General features: G+C 35.0%; 4 protein-coding genes across 45 annotated transcripts in view; 1 reads left to right on the top strand and 3 right to left on the bottom strand.

Annotated features, from left to right (window-relative positions):
* Positions 1-6,447, top strand: part of LOC409843 (myosin heavy chain, muscle) — a 35,014-nt gene extending 28,567 nt beyond the window's left edge. For 23 of the 34 annotated variants that reach the window (XM_016913425.2, XM_016913417.2, XM_016913415.2 and 20 more), the window contains 9 exons: positions 15-243; positions 309-592; positions 1,266-1,344; positions 1,710-2,439; positions 2,509-2,870; positions 2,965-3,360; positions 3,453-3,797; positions 3,877-4,125; positions 5,422-6,447. In XM_016913425.2, coding sequence (XP_016768914.1) covers positions 15-243; positions 309-592; positions 1,266-1,344; positions 1,710-2,439; positions 2,509-2,870; positions 2,965-3,360; positions 3,453-3,797; positions 3,877-4,125; positions 5,422-5,505 — 2,758 coding nt within the window. In that variant the 3' untranslated portion in view covers positions 5,506-6,447. Of the gene's footprint in view, positions 1-14; positions 244-308; positions 593-756; positions 836-1,265; positions 1,345-1,709; positions 2,440-2,508; positions 2,871-2,964; positions 3,361-3,452; positions 3,798-3,876; positions 4,156-4,378; positions 4,441-5,421 lie in introns of those variants that run through there. The other 11 variants (XM_026442159.1, XM_016913430.2, XM_016913422.2 and 8 more) reach the window with 3 other exon arrangements.
* Positions 6,448-6,510: 63 nt separating this feature from the next.
* On the bottom strand, positions 6,511-9,473 carry LOC413264 (yellow-b). Its single transcript, XM_026442168.1, has 6 exons — positions 9,195-9,473; positions 8,158-8,404; positions 7,679-7,946; positions 7,305-7,596; positions 7,017-7,232; positions 6,511-6,894 (listed from the first exon to the last, which is right to left on the bottom strand). The coding sequence occupies exons 2-6, from the start codon at positions 8,386-8,388 to the stop codon at positions 6,618-6,620; spliced, it is 1,284 nt and encodes a 427-aa protein (XP_026297953.1). The 5' UTR covers positions 8,389-8,404; positions 9,195-9,473; the 3' UTR covers positions 6,511-6,617.
* Positions 9,474-11,144: 1,671 nt separating this feature from the next.
* Positions 11,145-15,864, bottom strand: LOC113218568 (protein yellow-like). 3 transcript variants are annotated; one of them, XM_026442165.1, is made up of 6 exons: positions 14,865-15,864; positions 14,114-14,449; positions 13,401-13,813; positions 13,111-13,288; positions 12,828-13,039; positions 11,145-12,415 (listed from the first exon to the last, which is right to left on the bottom strand). In XM_026442165.1, exons 2-6 carry the CDS (start codon positions 14,406-14,408, stop codon positions 12,140-12,142), a joined length of 1,374 nt encoding a protein of 457 aa, XP_026297950.1. In that variant the 5' UTR covers positions 14,409-14,449; positions 14,865-15,864; the 3' UTR covers positions 11,145-12,139. The 3 variants fall into 3 exon arrangements, with proteins under 3 accessions (XP_026297950.1, XP_026297949.1, XP_026297948.1); XM_026442164.1 differs by having other exon boundaries at positions 14,997-15,864; XM_026442163.1 differs by having other exon boundaries at positions 15,160-15,862.
* A 1,617-nt stretch (positions 15,865-17,481) lies between these two features.
* Positions 17,482-25,973, bottom strand: part of LOC412254 (BUB3-interacting and GLEBS motif-containing protein ZNF207) — a 15,012-nt gene continuing 6,520 nt past the window's right edge. For 2 of the 7 annotated variants that reach the window (XM_006569809.3, XM_006569807.3), the window contains 2 exons: positions 23,307-23,616; positions 19,221-19,987 (listed from right to left, as the gene is read on the bottom strand). Coding sequence is in view for 5 of the 7 variants with exons in the window: in XM_006569807.3 (XP_006569870.1) it covers positions 23,507-23,616 (110 nt within the window). In the remaining 2 variants the exon portion in view is untranslated. Of the gene's footprint in view, positions 17,604-19,220; positions 19,988-23,012; positions 23,617-25,973 lie in introns of those variants that run through there. The other 5 variants (XM_006569810.3, XM_395716.7, XM_026442166.1 and 2 more) reach the window with 4 other exon arrangements.

The raw sequence follows: 25,973 nt of genomic DNA, 5'->3' as shown, positions 1-25,973 counted from the left end.
CTTTATCCTTTTAGGGCCGACGTAGAGAAGGCGAAGCGAAAGGTGGAAGGTGACTTGAAACTTACTCAGGAAGCTGTCGCGGATCTCGAAAGGAACAAGAAGGAACTCGAGCAGACCATACAACGCAAGGACAAAGAATTGTCGTCGTTGACGGCGAAACTCGAGGATGAACAGTCGTTGGTGGGCAAACTGCAGAAACAGATCAAGGAGTTGCAGGCCCGTATCGAGGAATTGGAGGAAGAGGTTCGTTTCGCTCGATGATCCGACGGATGGATGGTGGAGACGTTACTCGAACGCGAACTTTTCAGATCGAAGCTGAACGCGGCTCGCGAGTGAAAGCCGAGAAACAGCGCAGCGACTTGGCGCGGGAACTCGAGGAACTAGGCGAACGTTTGGAGGAAGCTGGTGGCGCCACGTCCGCCCAAATCGAGCTCAACAAGAAGAGAGAGGCCGAGCTTAGCAAACTTCGCAGAGACCTCGAGGAGGCCAACATCCAACACGAAACAACTCTGGCCAATTTGCGCAAGAAGCACAACGATGCCGTTGCCGAGATGGGAGAGCAAATCGACACGCTCAACAAATTGAAAGCTAGGTAAGTCGATCGATCGTAAACGTTCAAAGTATCAGGGAGGGGTTATTACGAAAAAATTAATGGTAATAGTAGTGGTGGTAGTTGTAGTAACGGTAGAAATAATAGTTGTAGCAGTAGTATTAGTAGCAGTAGATGGAAATTATAACGAAATATTTTCACATCAGAGCCGAAAAGGGTCGTCACGATATCCATGCCGAACTAAACAATTCTCGTGCCGCGACGGATCAGGTTTCTAGAGAAAAGGTATCGCTTTTCAAAACAAAGTCGAGAATGTCGAATGTGTCCGTGGTTTTTCTTTTCTTTTTCCATACGTGTTTTTCCTCCTTTTTCTCTCTGTCTCTCTTTTCAGAATTACTTTGTCATTATCCATCCGTTCGATGTACAAGTTTGATCAGTTCGAAGTGTCTCGTTTCCCCCACCCCAATGATTTCGTCCAACAGGAATGTTTTGCGGTTTTGTTTTCTCCCTCTCTCTCTCTCTCTCTGCCGTCCCCCTTATCTCTGTTTCACTGAATTTTCGGCCGATTCGTCCGTCGTTCGCGATCGAGATCGTTTCTTTTTTATTTATTTTTTATTTTTATTTTTTTATTATTACTATTATTATTATCTTTTTTTTTCCTCCCAATCGTGAATTGTTAATCAAAAGTTTACGTCTGTTTTTGAACGAATATCAGGGTTGAAAAGGACAAGGTCCAATACTTCAGCGAATTAAACGACATGCGCGCATCGGTAGACCAACTGAGCAACGAAAAGGTAAGACTGGCTCATCGAAGAGAACAATCTCAATAGGACTAACGCGACTAACAGCTTTTTCTCGGCCGAAATACGAACACGGTGGCGCGGCAACGAAGCGGCAAACGATTTTATCGTCGTTGGAAAAGTTGTGTGCTCAGCTTGCAGAGCTTGTTGTTCCCCCCCTCCTCGTGTGTTTCTCCTCCTCCTCCTCCTTCTCCCCTTCTTTCGAACTCGCTTTTCTCTGAAGATAAAGACGCGTTTGAACATTCCAAATATAATAATTGCAATAAAATAATTGTTGGAAAAGCGAATTCGAAGGGAATTTACGCGCGACAGGAGTTGTATTATACACATTTTCTTTCTCAAAAAAAAACAAAAAATAGGCCGCCCAAGAGAAGATCGTGAAACAATTGCAACACCAATTGAACGAGACCCAGGGTAAATTGGAGGAGGTGAACCGCACGTTGAACGATTTCGATGCAGCGAAGAAGAAACTGTCGATCGAGAACAGCGATCTGTTGAGGCAATTGGAGGAGGCCGAGTCGCAGGTGAACCAATTGTCGAAGATCAAGATATCGCTGACTACCCAGCTCGAGGACACGAAACGATTGGCGGACGAGGAGTCGAGGGAGAGGGCGACCCTGCTCGGCAAGTTCCGCAACCTGGAGCACGACTTGGACAACATTCGGGAACAGGTGGAGGAGGAGGCGGAGGGCAAGGCCGATCTCCAGAGGCAGTTGAGCAAGGCGAACGCCGAGGCCCAACTGTGGCGCACCAAGTACGAGTCGGAGGGCGTCGCGAGGGCGGAGGAATTGGAGGAGGCGAAGAGGAAGCTGCAGGCGCGGCTGGCCGAGGCGGAGGAGACGATCGAGTCGTTGAACCAGAAGGTTCTCGCGTTGGAGAAGACGAAGCAGAGATTGTCGACCGAGGTGGAGGATCTGCAGATCGAGGTGGACCGCGCGACGGCGATCGCGAACGCCGCGGAGAAGAAGCAGAAGGCGTTCGACAAGATCATCGGCGAGTGGAAGCTCAAAGTGGACGACTTGGCGGCGGAATTGGACGCCAGCCAAAAGGAATGCCGCAATTACAGCACGGAATTGTTCAGGCTCAGAGGTAAAATCTTTTCTTTCTCTTCCATTCTCCCTTTTTACTCGCCTATAACGTTTATTCTGTTCTTGGAAGGCGCCTACGAGGAAGGGCAGGAACAGTTGGAGGCGGTGCGCCGCGAGAACAAGAATCTGGCCGACGAGGTGAAGGATCTGTTGGACCAGATCGGCGAGGGAGGGCGAAACATTCACGAGATCGAGAAGGCGAGAAAGCGGCTGGAGGCTGAGAAGGACGAGCTCCAGGCGGCCCTCGAGGAAGCGGAGGCAGCTTTGGAACAGGAGGAGAACAAAGTGTTGCGCAGCCAACTCGAGCTGAGCCAAGTGAGACAAGAGATCGACCGCCGCATCCAGGAGAAGGAGGAGGAGTTCGAGAACACGAGGAAGAATCACCAACGCGCCCTCGATTCTATGCAAGCGTCGCTAGAAGCCGAGGCCAAGGTTCTTTAACTTTATTTTTCTCTCTCCTTTCATCTTCTCGACAACGAAGATGATGATAATGATGATGATGATAATGGTAAATGATGATTTGCAGGGTAAAGCCGAGGCGTTGCGCATGAAGAAGAAACTGGAGGCGGACATCAACGAGTTGGAGATCGCTCTGGATCACGCGAACAAGGCGAACGCCGAGGCTCAGAAGAACATAAAGAGATACCAGCAGCAGTTGAAGGATGTCCAGACGGCGCTGGAGGAGGAGCAGAGGGCGCGCGACGAGGCGAGGGAACTGCTAGGAATTTCGGAACGCCGGGCGAACGCCCTCCAGAACGAGCTCGAGGAGAGCCGCACCCTTCTCGAGCAAGCGGACCGCGGCCGCCGCCAGGCCGAGCAAGAGCTGGCCGACTGCCACGAGCAGTTGAACGAATTGGGCGCCCAGAACGCCTCCATCTCCGCCGCCAAGAGGAAACTCGAGGCCGAACTTCAAACCCTTCACGTGAATATCAATCTCCCTTCCTTATAATATAATATTATTCAATTAAGTATCATTTCTTGTTCCTCGACGTTCACGATATTCGTTCTTTCCAGTCCGATTTGGACGAGTTGTTGAACGAGGCGAAGAACTCTGAGGAGAAAGCGAAGAAGGCGATGGTGGACGCCGCGAGATTGGCGGACGAGCTTCGAGCCGAGCAGGATCACGCCCAGACCCAGGAGAAACTTCGCAAAGCGCTCGAGACCCAGATCAAGGAGCTCCAGGTGCGTTTGGACGAGGCCGAGGCGAACGCTTTGAAGGGCGGCAAGAAGGCGATCCAGAAATTGGAGCAACGCGTCCGCGAATTGGAGAACGAACTCGACGGAGAGCAGAGGAGACACGCCGATGCCCAGAAGAATCTCCGCAAATCCGAACGTCGCATCAAGGAGCTTAGCTTCCAGGTAAGTATAGATCTCTTTCTCATTGCGTTATAACGTAACGTAAGGTAAACGAGTTTCTATCAATTTTCTTACCTTTCAGGCCGACGAAGATCGCAAGAACCACGAGCGTATGCAAGATTTGGTCGACAAGCTGCAGCAGAAGATCAAGACGTACAAGAGGCAGATCGAGGAAGCGGAAGAGATCGCCGCTCTGAATCTCGCGAAATTCCGCAAAGCGCAACAGGAGCTGGAGGAGGCGGAGGAAAGGGCGGACCTTGCCGAGCAGGCGATCACCAAGTTCCGTACCAAGGGACGCGGAGGAAGTGCCGCGCGTGGACTGAGCCCAGCGGTAAGCCCGTTATAGCAACCCTTTTTCTCCCCTCGCATCGAATTCTTTTCAATCTTGGAGAGTTGCATTCTCTTCTCGAGAGAGCGAAAGGCGGAAAAGGGATTAAAGTCTTCGTGGGCAAGGAAAGAAGTGTCTGAATGAAAATGTTCAAAAAAGATTATATATATATGTCGAGAGAGATGAACGAAAAAACGTGCGGCGTTTTGAACAGAGGAGATTAATTAATCGAAAAAATCTGTGTGTCCCTGTATAGCCCCAACAGAAGGCCCGTAAGGCGCCCTCCGCATTGGAGTAAAGAGCATCGCGCCGGTCCATGTAAGTCTGTGCACGTGTCATAAGCACGTGTGTGTGGTGTCGAAAAGTAAAGAGAGATAGACAAAGAAAAAAATACAAGATAATCAACAAAAAGAATAATAATATCACATCACGCATATATATATATATACACACAGAGAATCCCCGAGTCGATCAACGTCTTCTATTTTTTTTCTTTTTTTTTGAACCTGTGTGAAACGCTGATAACACCACTTCAAGGGGCGCAACACCTTTTAAAAGTAACGAAGCTTGTTGATCCCTTAATCGTTGATTAACGTTGTGCATTATACCTTATCCCAACAACAAATCGTGTTGATTGGTTGACCGGTTGATTCCATAGAGTTTAGAAAACACGAATCGTTGCTTGGCATTTGATCATAGAGTTAGTTAAATGTTTAGTACGCGTGAATAAATCGATTTGTCTATTACGTACTGTTTTTTTTTCTTCTTTCACTTCACAAACACGATATATATATGTATACATATCAATCACGCCATCGATCACTTTTTTTTTTCTTTTCTCTGCGAATATAGACGGAGAAAAATGATCCATGAAAACAAGTAACGAGAGAGAGAGGTATCACGACCCTCGATCGATCGATAATCTCCCATTGTTGTTTATCGTTTGTAACACACGGATCGATGATCCGCGATTACATGAATACGCAATTTTTCACGATGAAAAAGGACACATAGAGAACGTGTCGCTAAACATTTCTAAAAACTTATGTTTTTTCTTTCTTTTTTCACTACGTGTATCGTGTAAAACGTGTATCCCGATTAAAAAGGAAAGAGATGATGGGATCAAGACGATTCTCTTCCTCCTTTTTTTTTTTTTAGAAAAGAAAAGAAGAGAAAACGTGATAGATTTTACAAAAGGAGATATCGGAAAGAAAGAGAGAGAGATACGTTACTTGATCCCATCGTTATTATCCCCCGTCGATAACGAAGAGACGCTAAAATGTTTCTTTTTCTTTCCAGCCTCATCGACCTGCGTTCAAACCCCAATTGGATGGTTCCGCATTCCCGCCACGCTTCGACCTGCAGCCCGATGGTGAACTGTAAAAATCTCTATCTGCGACCAAATATTGTATTTTTGTTAGAAAACACATTATCGCAACAGCTTAACGAACGAAGGAAATTAATCGCAATCGGCGAACTTTCATCGTGTCTCATCTCATTCGAATAACTCATCCCATTATCTTCATTACCTACGCATACCTTGTTGTTCGCGTTGTTCGGAATAGAATACGGAAAAAAGAATGTCGTCGCGATGCCGCCCACGCTTGGTCACCTTGCCAGTTTCGAGAAATAAAAGAAGAAAAAAGATAGAAAGAAAGAAAGAAAGAAAGAGACGGTATATAAAAAAATATTTTTGCTCGTTTTAAACGTTTTTAGCGTATATATATATATATAATATATATATTTATTTATATACGATGTATATGCAAGCAAGTACTATTAATTAAGAAGATCGATATTGTTGAAAAGAAGAAGAAAAAAAGATGGGTGGTGATATAAGTGGAGGAGGAGGAGGAGGAGAAATGACTTCACCACTCGCGCTGACGGTCGAGGAACGAGAGAATGAAAGAAAAGAGTGAGTGGGAGAGCAAGAGAAAGAAAGAGAGAGAGAGGAGAAAGATACGAGCGGCCGAAATGCAACGCGATTGATCGAAAGTCGAAAAAAACACGTTAACACGTTGTAATACGTGGCATACTGGCATACGCGCGTATCAAGCGGACGAATCGATAAATGGAAATGATATACGCGTTAAAAAATAAACGGAACGCGAGATTATTAGAAAAAAGAAAAAGAAAAAAAAGATGATAAAAAAAAAATTTAACGCTAGTCACGGATTTGAACGGCAGCGCGCAATTATTATTATTATAATACGTGTCATCGAAATGATAATCCTATCCTATAAACTTAATTGTAATTTATAAAGAGAGCCGAAGTATGTATTTATTAATAAATAAATAAGCAATAAATAAAATTAAGAACGAAAAGAAGCAAAATTTCGTTTGATTCGTTTAGTGGCGTTAAAAAAAAAAAAAAAAAAGAAAAAGAAGTCGCACACCCCGATTCTTATATTATATTGTATATACTTCTTTTAACTCGTGTTACATGTTCACACGAAACGATTATTTCGTTGTATTGTTATTACTCTTCGTCCCTTCTATCTAAAATTCTTCTTCGGTTTTTTACGTGCCAATTGTTTAAATTGCCCTTTGACAAGTTCCCATTGAGTGAATTTTTCGATAGAGATGTTGAATTCCTTGCAAGTTTCTTCAAAAGCGTTCACGCAAAGTGACAAGTAACAATGATCGACCGTTGGTAAAAGGTGATGAAGACCGTGTAAACCGAAATTCGTCAATACCAAAAAATTGGAATCGTCGATCACCTTTCGTTCCCTCACAGCGTCCAATTCCAGCACGCCCCAGTCATAATCATCTCTAAAAAAAAAGAAAGAATAATTTTTCGATTTTTTGAGGCAGGATAAACGTAAGATTCTTTTCTTCTTAAAGAAAATAATGTTCGAATTCTCAAAATGCAAAAAATTTCGATATAAACAAACCTGTATATGTCACCATCGTGAAAGATGTCGGGATGATGATGAGCTGCGTTGAAACCAATTGAGGAGAATATAAAACTGGCCACCATTAAGATCAATAACCACAGTTTCACAGCCGTGAAGAAATTTGGTGTGAAGAATGATATTAAAACGGGTAGGAAAAAAGGTACCGCGTCTCTCAATTCGAACGTTTTATGCTCGAAAAACACGGAATAATATCTGAAACGAATATATATTTTCGATTTGCCACGATATGCTATATAATATACATATATAATAAAATAAAAAAACCTTTTGATCGCTTGTTCGTAAAATACCAAAGACCAAATAATAGGACTCATGACTTGACTCACGAAAGCCATCGATAAAGATTTTTTCGGATTTGGTAACCAATGAGTTAAAGGCTCGAACGCGTATATCTCGTAGTCCCAAAGAGTATTGGGATACATGTGATGGCTCATCGCGTGCGTTATTCGCCAATCCTTCGATGACATCATACTCAAGTCGAAATAATACATTCGAAAGTTATCCTTCATGTGAAGGTAATTGTGAGCGCTTATAGTGGTCCATGCGAGTAAAATCCCTGAAAGTATGAATTTTTATAGATTAACGGCGTTTTACGAGCTTTTGTCGGAGAAAAATATGGAGGAAGCATTTTTACCAACCGGTAAACACGATCATTAGATAAGATTGGGTGTACGCTGTCAGGATGCTGAATAATAAAGAAAAGGTGAAAAGAAAATCTGCGATTAAATTCGTTTTTGTAGACGGCTGGTGGAAATTCACGTCTTTCAAAGCTTCCAACGCCCGTCTTTTGAACGTAGAAAAGAAACCATTTGGCTCGAAGGTTAATGGCAGTTTTCGTGGTACAGTAGCCTCCCTTATCAAATATTTTGGAAGAAGTTTTGCGGCTTTATCGGTTAAATGATGCGTCTGAAAAAAGTGCGAATAACAATCGAGTCCAATTTTCGAATTATTAGATTTCGAATTATTCTCGAACAATTCTGAACGTTGTCGTTTGAATTTCGATCTATTTGTTCTTTTTAAACGAATCACCGTTTACGCGAAGCGATCGGAGAAACGATCAGAGAAATGGAGAAAATTTCTTTTAGATCCTTAATGATTAATAAATGATAAATTATACCTGGAAAAGTTCGGTAATATCGGTACCCTTGGTAAGGCGGATCCACTCAGCGCCTCCTGGATGAAATTTTGCAAACCCTTCCAAATCGTATAAGTTATTTTCAATCCTCCACAGATCTTCCGCGCCATCTACTTGCCTTCTTCCTTCGAGATAAGAGTAGCCTGTTTTAACTTTAGCCAGCCTTCCGGGAAAATTTTCGAAACCTGGTATCGAACTTTCGCTTTTCTCCATGGTATCGTTTTTCTCACTTTTGTAAAAAAAAAAAACACGTGATATTTAAATTATTTATACAAAAATAAATTTTATTTCATTCCATCTATGAAAATGCACACGTTTTAAAATTACTTATGTACAAATTATTTTGTACGTGATGCATAACGAGAAAATAAATTGTATCGATTAAATTGAATTTTATTTTTATTAATTCAATTATATACGCTTTTGATCGAAAATTATGTAAATATTTGGAATAATATTAGCGATTGCTTAACGAAGATATGAATTTGCCAATATTGTTGTTATTCCAATTTCAAATTATCTTCAATGAAAACGTATCATTAAAAAAACTTTGATCTTTTCCATAAAATAAACGTTTTCGTGAATTAAAATTCCATTTAATCGATTTTCAAATATATTTTGAATTTTTCTTCGATAAATCACACTTTCTCGTACGCTTCCTTTATTTTTTTTATCGTATGCCAAAAAATTAATATTAAATCGATAAACACCCCGTATATTTTCATTTCAAATTATTTTTTATTTTTCCTTTCCATGATTTACGTTATGTAGCGATCGTGTTATTTGAAAAATTGTATTAAATTGTATTTGCAATTGTTATCCCTTATTAGCGTTATACTTTTTATAAAAAAATATTTTATGCAATCTCGTGAATAAAATTAACGGGAAAAACATAAACATTAATAATTCATTAATTGAATTTAATAATGCTTTAAAAAATGAATATTTAATTGTATTTAATCTTGTATAATTTATAATAATATGTTATTATTTTCATAAATTAAAATTCGTTATCATACCAAGAATAAGTATTAATTGTGCCTAGATGTTCCTCCTATGGAAATATCTCGAAGGAAAGATATTCAAGTAATCGATGCTGCTATAATCTATTCCCAATTTTCGATAATGAAACGATAAAGATAGCTAGTTAATAGATAAACGATATTTATTCGATCGCGTGTATAAAATATAAATAAATATGCGAAAACTATTTTCTACCAACATTGATTAAAAACAAAAACTCGTGTTCCATATCGTTTTACGTATTACGCTTTTAATGAACTAATTTTGAAAAGTAAACTTCTTCTTTCTTATATATATATCGTATACATATATACGTATGTAAAACAAACATTCACTAGAATCTAAATGAACAAGCACTTTGACCTCAAAATACGATACCGAGATGATAAATTAATGACACGTTATTGTAAAATTGTTCCTCTTTATCGAGAAAAATTACGTGCAAATTATAAATTGATTATATATTTTTACCAAATTAAGTTTTTTTCCAATGTATTTTCATTTTTTTTGAAATTTATATTATTTAATTATCTCTTATCTATTATGCGTAAAATATTTCAAGGCAAATTTTTATAGGCAAATAATTCTATAACGATAAGCGTTAGATAATGAAACGAATATTTCTAATGCGCAATAAAAAATTACTCGGCTCTTTTAATAAATCTCAAATTTTTACCATTTTATTTACATTTAATCCATATTTAATACAACACTGTGTTTTCATGTTTTTGATACAAATAATATAACATAATTTCCCAATTATTATTTATCTATTTACGAAAAGTAGTCTTACGTAATAATCGATAAATGTATCAATCGATAAAGTAAATATTTAATTGATCGATGTTTGTAGCGAAAAATCAGGATTATAGGCATCGAAAAGTACGACAATTTTTCTAATAGTAAATAAATTTCGAAAAAATAGAAAATTTTTTGCAAAATTCATTTCTATCTAAATTGTGTCGTATATAAATTATAAAAATAAAATTGGATTAAGTATAATTAAGTATAATGATTCAATAAAGTAATTAAGTATAGTGATTAAGTATATGATTCAATTATCATGAATTGAAGAAAAGAAGAGATATCAAAATATAAAATATAATTTGTGAATATTTGTTAATTTTCAAAATCTTTGCCTATTATGATATATGTATATTGAATTTTGTCTAAACAGTGATGTGATTCTGTCTGTGTCAGTGGTGTGATCATCTATAAATACATTGAATTACAGCCATATATGACGCAAAATGTATGAATTAATATTAATATTTGGACTTGTTTGTTATTGTTATTCAAATAATAACTACATAGTTAAATCATAGTTTTGAAATATTTTGAATATTAATCGCTGTATATAAAATAATCAATAAGTGTCGGTTGCATACTAAACAGTATTCGATGCGTAAAATATTATTTTCAATAATATCTTAAAAATTAGTAAAAACTCGTAATTAAAATTTTATATTGAGATCTTACTTCCTTAAAATTTCGATTCAATATAGATTATATGTTACCATAAAGTTTTTCAATTGATTTATATATATAGGTCAAGTGCGATATTATTTTTTTTATAGAAGAATAAATTGAAAAAAGAAATTAAGATACGAATTGAAAAAGAATAAACAAATTTAAAAATAGCTATTATTGAGAAATAATGTAATTGTATAAACATAAAAAAAAATAATAGAAAAAAAAACAGTACTGGGAAAAAATTGTGAAACCATTATTATACGGATAAAGAAAAATAGAGATATGGGAAGAATTAACCATCAGTTCCATCTCTCGAGTATCGAAGACATAAACATATGATGAACACATGTAGAATAGGAGCGCTATCTCTCGAATTCTTTTAGAAATCTCTAAAGAAAGTTAAAAAAAAGCACTGATTTCGTATTTTTTTTAATAGATTTCTCAATATAAATGTTATTAACTTATTTATTGAATAAATTTTTAATTAAAAATTTTATTTAATCTTTGATCCAGTAATCTTTGATCCAATTTTTACACAATGTAAGTATATGTACATGACATTTTTTATTAAAGTCCAATATATTTATATACATATATTTATCTAAATTAGACGTTACAATTATTTCAACATCTGAATCATTTTATATGTAACTAATAATCAGTCATCTATTCGTTCAAGTTTCTTTTCACAATCGTCAAATAACGTATACAATCAAAAAAAATTCAATAATTTTTTTTTGCAATCCGATATAATTTTACAAATCTTTTCAAGATTGGAAAGAAACTCGATTATGCGCGTCATTGACAAAAATAACATCTCGATTCTGAATCTCTTCTTGTTCACGCGAAAGTATATTCACAATGTTCGAGACATATTCTCGGCGTTTCAAGAAATTTAGTGATGCTTGAATCCGTTATTTGGTTCGAAAATTTCAGGATTCTCTGGAATTTCGAAGAATCGAACACTTTTGAGGCTTTTTCGAAATTTTCGAATCACGAGGCACACTATATTTTTTCACGTATCTCTAAGAAATTGTTATATCATTACTAAGATTTTGTTAATCCTTTCAACACGGCATTGTATTTCTTATACAAATGAATAATATTTTTTGATGATTATTGCGATGAAATTAAAAATTTTCTATAAATATTTTTTCTTTTTTCAGTCATCTTTGGGATATATAATATTCATCGCATTGATATAAAGTAGATTACATACTTTTGACAATATCTTGCTTTATTTTCAATGTTATTTATGAGCATTAGGATAACTGTTATATTCATATACCCTACTTTGCCGACTGTACAAACTATTACGTATAATAAAGATCATAAACGAATAGAAATAGAATATTTACATTTTACGGAAAATTCCTCGTAAAATTAAACTTGGAAATAATCTTGAAAAATATATGAAATATAAATACATTCAATCGTGATTGAAAGGATTTAAATTAAGTAAGACTTTTCAAATAGACGTTCTCGCGAGAAGAACAGCTAAGGCAATTGCAAATACGAAGATCGATCGAATTTCGTTCGTGCAACTAGAATTTTTAAACATTTCCAAAGGAACGGTAGTCGTCGAACTATTTTCCGATGGATTCGTGGAGCAAACAGTGTCTCTTATAGCCTCTTTGGCGGATCCCATAAGAATTCTAAAATTATAATCTTCGGGATCCAAACGTGCATACATGAAGGTAGGCAAACGATCCGAAAGTACCCAAATATTTCCATTTTGATCGATCTGAAATCGAGAAGATAATATTAGAAATATATTATTATATATATATATATATTAGAAAAAAATAAATAATAAAAGCGATAGATAGATATTTGATATTATTAAAAACTAGCAATAGGGAGATTTTTAGTAACTTTATTCGTACCAATATACTAGATTGAAATTACTTCTGGTAAAAATTTAATACAATTTTACTTTACTATTTAAACTATTTTTTAAATCTACGATTAACTCTTGGATAACGAGTTTTGAACGAGTTTGTACATGATTAATTATCGCGTGATGCATAGATTACTCGATCGATCTAGGATATTTTTTATCGGGAAAAAAGATCGGGATCCTGTTGATCAAGTATATATACATATATATATATTTTATCAAGGTTTAAGAAAAGAGAACGAACGTATTTTATTACCTTTAAATCGTTAGGAAAAACCATCGTGATACTGTTTTGATAAATAAGACCTTGTTGGTGAAGCGTGAACATGTTTCGAGGTTTCCAACACGCAATAGCGTTTAAATTGGTCAACGCGTAGAAAAGAACTCCGGTGTCCGGGTCCAAAAAACTGACGCTACTCTGACCATTGTGTCCTCGAGATCCGAGAGCACGAAATTCTTTGAAGTTGTCTGAAAGCGAGAAACGTGAAAATGGATAGATCACGATATACTGGATACGATATTAAAATAGATAGATTTACCTGGAGAATTGGCGCGCTCGGAATCTCTCAATATCTTGGTACTGACCGAATATTCCATGGTGCTGGAAAGTGGATGGAAATACATCACGCTGTATCCATCGTTAGATGGCGCGATGCTCATACCGAACAGACCGTCGGTCCATTGGAACGAAATTCCCGACACGTTGAATTCCTCGCTCTTAAAAATTGAAAAAAAAAATAGAAGAATAGAAGAAAATAGGGGAAAGGGGGGGGGCGAGATCGATAAAGATAAAAAGTGAAGAAAAGACGATAAAAAAAACGATACTAACTTGCGGATCGGGTTGAAAGAATCGATGCTTGACGAGCCATGATTTTCTCGACTTCCACGAGTAGACCACCAATCCGGGGCCACCCAGATCACCCAGATAAGCGAAGGTATCCTCGCAGGAGTAATCTTCGAGCGCGATATTCGCGAAAAGAGAATCGTGCGTTTTTTGATCCTCGGGGATAACGAATTTTCGTAACAATCGGTCGTTTTTTAAATCGTAAATGAGCAACGCAGGCGGCGCCTCTTGTTCCGGATTTTGCAAAATATCTGTAAATCCAGTATCGAGGACCCACAATCTTTCGCATCGATCCACCCGGATTCGAAACGGCGAAATGATCTCCGGCACGCTTCCAGCTTCGTATTGATGCGCCTCGAAAGAAGGATAAGGTATCAAAGTAGGAGATTCCCGCGTATCTGAAACGTGTCCATTATATTTTTTTAACCTCTCTCAAATTTTCAGCGATAGTTCACATTTCATTTTTAGTAATTATTCGTAACGTAAAAGAAAAATATTAATCGTTATATTTTATATTTTGTAAGATATGTATTTGCGAGTAAAAAAACAAACTATGAACTGGAAATAGTTTTCATCAAAGCTTTCTCTCTCTCTCTCTCTCTCTCTCTCTCTCTCTCTCTCTCTCTCTCTCCAGCAAAATTGATTCTATTATTTTTGTTTGTATTATTATTATTATTATTATTGTTGTTATTATTCACCATTTACGTAAAAATAATTTAAACTGGCAACGACACCGCGCCTCCATCTCGGCACAGTGACAAATATCCTGGTGCTCGTGATCTCGAGGCCGAGGGGAAGGTTGTCTTCCTGTTTGTATCCTGGGAAGAGAAGTTTGGTTTCGTTGCTCGGCCATTCGTAATCGAGCTGTTTCCATTGGAAGATCACGCGAAGTTTATCCTCGCCGCCAGCAGCGACGTGGATCGTGGTGGTCCAGAGGTGGATTTGAAGCAAGATATTGAAAAGGTGGAGAGTCGATCCGACTCGCATTTTCATTTCCTGATTCTATCTAACGGTTAACCGCTCCCACGTTGATACTACAAATTAACATTATCGATTAAATTAATCGTTGTCGTGCTCGAATTATGCTACGAATCTAAAATCGAAAATTTTATTATTTTCCATTATTTCAATTTTTTCCCCGTATTCCTTTGACACTTTTTTTAAATTAATCGATATTACGTTTAGAAATTTGTTATAATAATTTATATAAAAAATATATATATATATATATTCGATTAGATTTTGTTCCGAGTACATATATATTTATTTCGAAAGTAATATTTTTTTAAAGAATACAATGCGATGCCAAGAGACAAAAATTAGTCTTGCAATGCAATCGTACTTTCTATCGTACGTTACTAGCACGTCAATAACAATCACACACCGCGATAAAGTGGGTCGACAAATATTTTAAGTATACACGTTTATTTTAAAATGATGATTTTTCACCTTTTGATAAATCTTAAATACATATATATTTTATTATAATTAATTTTTTTTTTCTAATAATTGTTTTCTCAAATCAATTTTTATAAGCGTATGTAAAAAAACGTGACGAAACGCGTTAAAATTGGATATTACTTCAATACGAATTTGTTCACTCTCCCGAATTTATTTGGTCGAATTTCTAAACACCCGCGATACGGTTGGAAAAAGCTGTTGAAGGTCAAACCGTTGAAATAAGTTTCACCCGGATGCAAGATAAACGCGAGACATTAACTATTATTTTTTATTACTTATTTACCAAACACTCGGTCAACTCGGTGGTAATTCGAGCAGTGTTTGGACGACAGTCGGACTCGACTTTCGTCGACCGAGTAAGAGTTCGGGTCGCGTTCACGAGAGAGATGGAAACGCGAAAGAAAGCAAATAGGTGTACTATCGCGACGAGAACACGCGACAAACTGAGAGAATTCGTCTGGTCTGGGAATTACGTTCTCCTGTGGAGAATACCGTTCGGATACCGTTCAAGGCTTTACCGATCCGCCTCGACAGACTTGTTGAAATACCACGATTCATCGTTCCCTTGCGTTGATCCATCGCGTGGTTGTTGGTAGTGAAAAAGGAGCGATGAACCAACTACTCGTTACAGCGAGATATGTTTGTAAACGAGGAGTCGTTTGTTTATTTTATCGCGAGTAAAACGCGATAAAAAGCGTGAAAGTATCGAAGATTTCCAGTAGAAAGGTGTTATCTCGGTTCAAATTAAAATCGAAATCTATCTTGAAGAGAGGAGAAATTAAATCTTAGTGATGGGAGGGGGGGAAAGAAAAAATGCAATTTTCTTTTCGATCGATAAAAAAAAAATGTATGAAAAGTAATTATATAAACGCGGAGATCTCGAGTAGAAAGGATTTATATATTGATCTGGAAAAAGTTGTACTGCATCCGTTAACGAATATAATAAGAAAGAGATATAGTGGATTTCCCACGGGGAACAAACAAAGGGAAGAAAAAAAAAAAAAAAAGAAGAAGTATAATACGAAACGAAAGATCCAAGTGTGAAAGAAAATTTAATTGTAAACTGATTTATCACCGGAGTTAGTTCACTTCCCTTTGACGTAAATTCCAAGTGAAAGTCCTTAGAACGGTTGAACTCAAGATTGTATGCAAAGCATCTTCGTACACAATTGCTCTTCTCCGTGAGACTTTTCTGTTATTTGTGTTACGATCAGACGTCGATTAACGTACCCACGCTCTTTCGTTCTATTATTCACGAATAATCGTGTTTCTTAATTACGCGAAACGAATTCTTCAATTTTTACGACGTAATTCCCTCTATCAATACATCAATCGATACATGTAAAAATCATCTTCCATAAAATTATTTACTTTTTACGATCGATAAAGTAGTTTCTCGCAAGATTTTCTATAATAGACGAGCTATTACTTATACGCTATTTTTGTCACAAAATGTGACGATACAAGCGAACTGGAACGATTCGTCGAATCGTTTGATGCTATTATTAACGATTATGAACGAAAGAATCTAGGAAAGGAAAATTCGTTCGAACGAATGTAATGTTTCGAAATAAAATATTACGTAAATTTACTTTGAATCCGTTGAAAAGAAACTTTAACGTTAATTAATAATGGATGCAACTGTGACTCGTGCAACATGCATTTTTATATCCTTTTAAATAACGCACTCATTCTCCAATATCGATCCATTTTAACAGGTTTGGTTAGATATCGTGCGCGAACCGTTGCGCTGTTCCGAGGTCGATTGAATACTCCATATTTATATGTATATATATATATATATACACACGCATACATACATACAGTCTGCTTTCACTTTCGCGATCGCTTACACCGTAGATACTTTTAATATTATCCTCTTTTAACAATGGAAATTATTTTCTAACGTTATTTTTATCGTTGTTGAATCGCGTTATCAAATTTATCGCAAGGATACCGATTTTCTTTGGATCAAAGCGTGCTAATTGTTAATTAAAAGCGGTTTTCTTTTTTAAGCGAAATCGTAAAATTTAAATTTCTCCAGTGCAATCTATCGATGCAATTATTTCAATTCTCTTAATTTGCGTATATTAAATTCTTTTTTAAACGATTATTTATGATTGTAATCTTTCGAATTAATTTATATTTTACCGTTCATAAAATAATGCGCGACAATTTAGATTAAATTCGTTCTCGATCGAATTTTTAAAATTCGAATCTTCGATCGATAAAATTTAATACATCGGTCAAAAAATTTAACGAATTTAATTCGAATTCTATAATATATTATAAAATAGACTTTTTCTTTATAAAAAAAAAAAAAAAAAAAAAATATCGTTGCTATTTCGACAATAGAAACAATCTGATCTCTATTGTTCGTTCAACGATTAATAATACGTTTGTATATAACTGTATAAACTTTTTCCAAGGTATGAAAAAGGAAAGATAAATTTTTAAGAGGCGAGAGATAAAAAATGAAAAGGGACGCATTCACGCGATTGAAATCATCGATTTTTTTCAGTTTTTGGAAAAACAAAAGTTATCCATCTTGTAGAAAGAATTAAAAAACGTTGATGATGATTTCAATCGTGATACAGCGTGATCATTGCGTTATCAAACAATTTATCATTTATTGAACGTTTGAACGAGATACAGGTGCAATGTGCCACCTATTCCTCTCTATTTTTCTTCGACAATATCAGTCCATTCTATCGCAGGCGCAGTCGGCTGAAAACAACAATGCTGTAGAAGAGTAGAGAGACTACTGCTAAAATTTCTATAAGCGGTCCGTGCAGGGGAAAAAAAAGTGCAACCTAAAAATTCGATATTTCGATACATATATATATATTTATCGTAGAAATTGATAACAAGAAGAAAGAAAATATATATATATATACATATATCGCAAATATACATATACGAGAGAAACTCGATGAAAAATGTGCTTTTAATATTTCAATTCTAAACTTCGATTCGAATCTCCCGACTTTCGTTCTCGTTTCAGTTCGTTCGAAAGACGCGATCGCTCCCCGTCGTCCATAAAAACCGAGGAGGAAAAGATAAGATAAGATCTGGCGACGGTAATTATTACTAGGAACAAAAAAGAAAAATAAATAAACAAAAGAAAGGAAGGGGAAGGAAAGGACGAATATAATATTCTTTATCGTATTTTGAAGGTGGCACTTGTAATTTCCTGTGCTTAGATCCGCTGTTTATATTAAAGATATTAGAATGATAAAGAGCCACCGTGTTACCGGTTCTTCGAGCAAAGCGATCCCCACGAGCGAATCGTGCATCCGCTGTCACCAAATGGAAAGACATTATTAGCGTAAAAAAGGAACAGGATAATGAAGGATTTTTGCGCAACGTAAGATACAGATGTATCGATATACACACAGAGCCAGCTAAGCATTCTACGAACGATCGAATTGTCGAACGAGAGAGAGAGAGATAAATAGATAGAGATAGAAAGATAGAGAGAGAGAAAAATAGAGAGAAAAAATACAACTGTACATATGTATATAATAATATAAATAATCGAAACGCAGTTGTGAAAAAATATATATGTATATATATATATATATACATATACACATATATATATATATATATATATATATATATATACGAGAAGAAAGAAATTATTCTCGTTCCAACATTTCGAACGATCGAATCAGTTAACACGATTTACCCACGACTCATTATCGATTACGATTGATATTGTTTCTCGGTCCAGCCACGCGTCCACGCAGCCAAGGTCATGATATTTCCCAATCTATTTTGCCTCTAACTTACCAATTGCTTCTTTTTTTTTTTTTTTTTTTCATAAACTAAAATTTGCGATTTTAGCAGTTCAAAACAACAACTCGAGTATTCTTCCAAACGTATTGAAAGATACGCGATTGTGGTGTATGGAAAAGAGAGAGAAAAAAAAATATCAAGGCGATACAAATCGAGCGAACAAACGCGTACAATTGGGAATACAACCAACTACCTCGACTTTAGGACGGTAGGTCCAAACAATCGCCTGCCTTCAGGCAAGGGACCGATAAGGTCCAACAGCAGTCAGAGCTGTGATTGGTTGAAACAATATGTGGCTGTCGCCCGCCATTCTGGGAGAAAATTCAAATTCTTTCCAAAAACTTTTCTTTTCTTTTTTTTTTTTCTTCTCCTTCTCCTTCTCCTTTGCCGAGTGGAAAAAAAAAAGACGAATAAGATTGTAAGACGGAGAAAAAAAGATAAAGAGACGGGCGTTAAAAAGAGGAGAGATAGAAGACTCGCGACGATTCGAAAAAGAATTTATCAGGTGAGTTCCCAGAACGGCAGACTATGCCCAATCTTTCGGACTTTCCACAGAACGTCTTTATTCGGAACAAGATTGATAATGTGACACTCAATAAATAACAGAACTTCTACATGTCCAATTCTGTGATCCAGATTGTCCTGCCGAATCTGAGAACGAAAGGAAAGCGCGGTCGAGAAACAATGTCTGGCCAAGAGTGGCAAGTGCCAAGTTGGCAGCAGGCCTCGAAAGCGACTCGAAGAGACGAGAAGCGTCCCTTCCCTCATGATTCCCGCGCGAAATCGAATTTTTTTTTTTTTTTTTCTTTTTTTACACGACGGTTGCACGAGTCACCTTTGATCCCTCGAGATCGACAAAAATAGCTCGAAAGACACGATTCGGAAAGACAACCCCTGAAAATGAAGTATATTTATAACGATGCGTAGTTTTTTTTTTTTGTTTTTTTTCTTTTTTTTTTTTTTTTTTTTAAGGTACGTACACGTGGTTTTGCGCCGCGGTTATGCGCCGTTTCGTTCATTCTTTTTTTTTTTTTTTTTTTTTTCTCGAAATAATGATCAAAGTCGAAGAGAAAGAATAGACAAACAGGGTGCCTACTGAGGTGAACCTTGAGGAAGTGAAAGAAAAATTAATAACGAATTCGTACTTTGATGATCAAACAGGTGAATTACATGTTTGTACAATTCATAATTTCTATTATATTGTCAACGTACAGTAAGCGGACAATATCTCATGGCTTAAGTTTGCAGCCTCCTCTTGCACCGTCTTCGCCACACTTTCGCAATACGTTTACGTGCCGATTTCCGTTACTCTGAAAGCATGAAACGTATGAAAAGTTCAAGCTTTTGCGATTATATTATTCCCATTTTTTATCGAGATTAAAATCTTGAGATTAAATAATGATTCGATCACTCCCTCCCACCTACGAAACACTCTAATCTCATAATATAATAATAATAATAATAATAATAATAATAATAATAATAATAATAATAATAATAATAATAATAATAATAACATCTCTTTTCTTTTCTTTTCTTTTCTTTTTTTTTTTCTTCTTTTCTCGTTTCATAATTTATCGCAGGTTATCGTTGCGTTGCAATGTTTGATCGCGATACTGCTTTTTTTTACGAGTTGAATCTTTTTCTTTTTTTCTTTCTTTTTTTTTTTCTCCTTTTTCTTTTCTTTCTTTTTTTTTTTTTTTTTTTTTTACAAATTTCGTTTTCCTATCAATAGACACCCTGAAGAAATAATAAAACGATAAAAGAGAAAATAAAGGATCAATCAATGGAAAAAGATTGAAGAGAGGAAACAGGAAGTTTCCGATGAAGTCAAATTTTCCGATCCGATCGTAGAGCATTTGGTTTTTTATTACAACAAACTTAACAGAACTTATATACTATTAAACGATATATTTTTTTTCGATATATATGTATATATATCCCAGTACGAATTTTGACAAATCATTTGTGTATATATATACACATTTATAAATAATATCACCATATACTTTACGACCGGAACGTTAATAATTTGGCATAGGATAATGTAATAGAAAACGGCGTGAGTCGAGTGTAGAGAGAGCTGATATCGATTTTCCTGAGCACCCTCCGTACTTACCACTCACTCATGCGTTGCCAACACGTTTCTTGCAAAGAAATAGGGCTTCGCAGATCGAATCGATCACATCTACTTTTCGACCAATAAATTAAATTACCATCTTATTTAAATGCATCTTTTAACGATTATTACTCGATAATACGTATTTCGATTATCGATTTCTGGATTAAAATAATTTCTAAATCTAATAATTCTAATATATATATATATATATGTATGTATGTATTATTCGTTTGTCTTTTGTTCTAATTAATTGCAACGATGATACGTAATTTATAATTTATAAGGAAAAAAAAGAAAAAGAAATATGATTTCATGATTCGAGGAAAAGTGGATAAATTTTTTTTCGAATTTGGTTGATTCACCGGCGAAGAAGAGAAATTAAAAAAAAAAAAAAAAAAACATAAATGAATAATATCGATAACTATTTTATAAAATATATATAAGACGAGAAAACAATGGATGTATATAAATTGTAAATTAACATTGTTGTTTCGTAAAATCTTTTTAAAAGCGAGATCGAGCGAGATGCATTGAAACAAAGAAGAGAACATTTGGAAAACATTTTTTATCGATATAATAAGAGGAAAAACTCGTTTAATTAAATGAAATAGATTTATCTTAATGATAAAATTGAAGATTGAAACTAAACTTTTTCGTTTTCAATTTTATTCCTGTAATAAAAATTATTTTCCTTCCGATAATTTGCTACAAAAAACAAACTTTACGAATAAATGTATGCTATAGACGTCACGTAGCTTGCAAATTATTTTTACTATTATTAACGATAAAAAGAATCATTTTAAAAATTCCACGGATGAATTTATACGGACAAATATTTGCGAAAATCTTTATGCAAAATAATTATCTATCATTATCATACATCTACATACTATTATCGTGTAATCTATCTAGAAATTTATTTTTTTTGCAAAATTACTCGAATATTTTTTTTTTTTAATGTAACGATACAAATAAAATATGAATGTTTGTTTATAATTTATCCATCGACAATATTGAAAATTTCGAGGCAAAGATATTCTTTTAAAAAAAAAATAAAAAAGAAAAAAAAATACATTTTATATGCAATAATGATTCCATCTTAAATAAGAGCGATCCATTTTTAAAATATCTTTTGTATCGTTAACAATGGGAAAAAAAATATTTTAAATATGCAAGCTAGTTGAAGACATATCGAAATCTTTGCATATTCCTCTTCGTTTCCGTAAATACATATCGAAAACGAGAATCTTTTTAATAATTTACCTTATCAACGAAAGTGAAATGTGGGGGAAAAAAAACATATACACAAGAGGAAAGATATATATATATAAAATACGTGGCGAAAAGTAAATCGACTCGATCTGGAATGTTAACAAAATAAAAGTTGTGACAAACTAACCTGAGGCGACAGAATGTTCACGCTGCAGCTTGAGTATATAAACTTTTTTTCTTTTTTTTGATTAAATTTGAAAAAAAAAAAAAAAAAGAGGAAACAAAACACAGAGATCGAAATCAAAATGTGGAAAAAATTAAAATTTGTACGTTTAATATATATTATTATATATATACGATATCATATATGATGTATATATATGTATATATATATATATATATATATACATAAATATAGATAAGAGAGAGAAAAGATTTCTTCGTTTGTTGAGCTGCAGTGTGAAATGCCACCTTTCCGCGATCGCGTCTCTCCAAGAGAACACTGGTGCAGAGACTGAGAAACAGCGCGTGGAAACGGTCTACCGTAAAAATAAAAGGACAACCGAAAAATCGGAAAAATCGTATATAGAAGTTTCTTCTACTCAGACACATTCAGCCGAAAGATATGAAACACACCTTCCAGAGCTGATTTCGTGATTCGATGTGATCACGATGAGCAACGTAAAAAAAAAAAAAAAAGAAAAAAAAAAAAAAAAAAAAAAAAGAAAATTGCAACAATACAATTTTTGTATTAGTAGCGTACGAATTCTCTACGCGAAAGCTTTCGTGCTCATTAACAGCCATTAACAACATAATACCACCATCCTTTTCAGTAACTACTAAATTTCAATACCAGGTACTCTTATATAACGTAACAACAAATATATCCATAGAAAAGGTAAATCAAAACCCGAAGGATCAAAATCACCTTGTTTTCGTCTTTTTAGGCAAACAACAAAATTGTTTTTACAACAAAAAAAAAAAAATATTTCGTTGCTCACCTGGGACTTCAGACTCCTTCGGGAAGAAGTTAGTGTGTCGTCGCGCTGATATCGCGCGATCACGCGCCACGCGTGGAAGAAAAGGGAATTAATAGAATTGGACACTTATTTCGATGTGTTCTTGTTTACCGAAGGCAGAAAAATCGAGGGGGGAGAGAGGGGGGGCTGGGTGGCGAGGTGGGGGAGGGGAGGACGACCGACCGTTTCCACTGCACCTGGTAAACCCTCTCAGGCACTGACGTGATGTGTGTTTTGCAATGATATTATAAAAAAAAAACAAAGATTTTTGCTAACTTCGTGTAAACTTCGTAGGAGAGGATGCGTCAAGTGCAGCCGCGGCCGATCAACAATGCGTGCCCACGCGAGCTAACATGTTTTACACGCGTGCTTTTTCTCTCCTCTTCTTGTCAATCAGGTCCGGACCCTAATCAAATTTAGGGGCGGGCCCAGAGCACGAAGTGCAGTGGCGGGGTGGGCCCGTCCATAGGAGGTGATCATCTGAAGCGTGGATGCATCATCGGAGCCAACATTGGTGCACCGGGGAAACCCATTGGAGCTGCGAATGCCGGATGCATTGCTCCCGGTGGCAAAGCTCCTATCATACCTGTAAAACACGTACGGTACTCTGAATTCCGAATATATTCGATACACGCGTGCGATCTTTCTTTCCCATCTTTCTTTGTAATATCTTTTTTTGCAACAACATTTGCATTTGTTTTCAACGGTCTGTAAATAATCTTATGTACTTACGTCGCCAGAGTACTCATCAAATGTAAAATATCAAGTTACGTGTACGTCTCGAATGCACGCGCTGCTTCCCCCACCCTTTCATCCTTTCTCCTCTCTCCCTTCCCTTCCCTTCCCAACCCATCCCTTCCCCTTCCCTCTTCCCTCATTTATCTTTTTCCTCACATTCGACTCGCATCAATTTCATACTCTTCTTTTCTTTTTTTGGAGATTGCGCATCGTTCGGTAAGAAAAGTATATCTCGAAAAATAATTGTGGAATTTTGAAAGAAATTTTTTTTTGTTTTAACCAATTTATCATTACTGCAATTTTTTCCCTCCCTATTTAAAACATCATATATATATATATATATAATTTCTTCCAATGCATTCCATGTATTTAATTTAAAGAGAATACTTGTTCTTCTGAACGGGAAGTTGTCTGACAGCCGATCGATGGCATTTCCTTCGTGTAACATTCAACAAGAGGGACGGTTTCTTTTCGTTCCTTTATAATTAAATATCCAAAAATAACGCTATTGAATATATATAACGCTCTAATTATATATTATTTATCTATATTAATCTTCATCTATTCTAAATACGTTGAAATAATAGATTTTTCGAATTCGAAATATTTGGAAATCAAGTCAAATTTTCAAAAAATAAAGTGGAAGAAAAACATATAAAAAGAAAGAAAGAAAATATCGGTTTTAAAAGCAGATTATTGGGTCATTTCATAAATAATATCGTTTTAAGAAGTCCAGTTTTAATTTAAAGATACCTAATTTTTTTATACATTTAATAAATGATAATAAAAATTATCGCCAATAAATAACGAACAAATTAATCAATAATAATATGTAACCAACATTTTAAATGTTCAATTTTTTGAAATTATGAACATATTTTATATTTTTAATAAATAAGAAAAGGGGGAAACTTTTTAAAAATAAATTTAAAAAAATTTCTTGAAAAAGTCTTCGAAAACAGTTTAATCCTTAACGAAAGTGTATTATTTCTGATGTGACATATCTTCGTATAGATTAATTAATTAATATATTATCCGACTATTTATTGTTATAAATTTATATTATTATTATTATTATTATTATTATATATTATTATTATTTTTACATTAAAATTAGGCTTCCAAAACGAAATATTAATAGGAATGACTTAATAGCATTGATCTTACTTTAATAAAATGCGTTCTGTATCGATATGATGAAATGAAACAGTCTCGACTTCCTAGGACTACATTTATACCCATACGGATTTATTATTGGCAATCCACCTACGTTTATCTATGCGAATGATCAAAACTATATATGTATGAGAAATTGAGTTCAGCATGCAATGTGCCGCATATACAATGCAACTCACAACAAACTCACAAAAGTGATACCACGCAAAACCTCACACCATACATAATCAAATCTATTTTTATAAGTTTATAAAATTATAGTTTTTTATTATTTGAGCGAATCGCTCGGCTGCCAACCGATCTTCCAAAACACTGCTCCAAAAGAGCTTTTATAGATATAAATAAAATAAAGCTTAATTTCTATTTTAAGCTTATAAATGATCTTTCTATAAATTATTTTCTATAAATTCTTAATAATGTATAAAACTTGTTGTTTGTTTGAAAATTATTTTCATATTATTTAAATAGTTTTTTAATTTAAATATTTTAAATGTATTAAACATTTATTTAAATTGAAATCTCCTTTTAAGAAATGTTACTCATTTTTTTTTTTAATATGGCACAGATTAATAATTATTGTTAATTCCGAATGAATTTTAATCAATAATAATCCCCCCTTATTCGTCAATGTTAAATTAAATATATGATATGTATTATTTGTTATTATAAGTGTATATATATATGTAGCATATGTGTTATACTATTATAGTTATATGTATATAACTATATATGTATGAGTAACATGAAATTAGTTACTTACTGTTGGATTGATTTTAAATATTTAAAATTGTTTGTGTAACACAAAAGCTAGGCTATGGTGTGAGGGAGATACATTACGTTCGTTCTCGTTGTAAATTTTTTGTTGTAATAGAACTTACAATAATAAGAAAAATAAAGTGGTGGAAATAAATGATCCCTTCTCTCTTTTCCTTTTGAAAAGAATATATTTATCTTAATATTCAAGCTTATATTTTGGTAATTTTTCTAAAAAAAAAATATGGTATTAAAAAATAAATTTAAAATTACCAA

The sequence above is a fragment of the Apis mellifera genome, linkage group LG8 (assembly GCF_003254395.2).
Source record: "Apis mellifera strain DH4 linkage group LG8, Amel_HAv3.1, whole genome shotgun sequence".
NCBI classification, from domain to species: Eukaryota; Metazoa; Arthropoda; class Insecta; order Hymenoptera; family Apidae; genus Apis; species Apis mellifera.
Note: the sequence above shows the minus strand (reverse complement) of the source record. Positions and strands in the feature narration are given on the sequence as shown.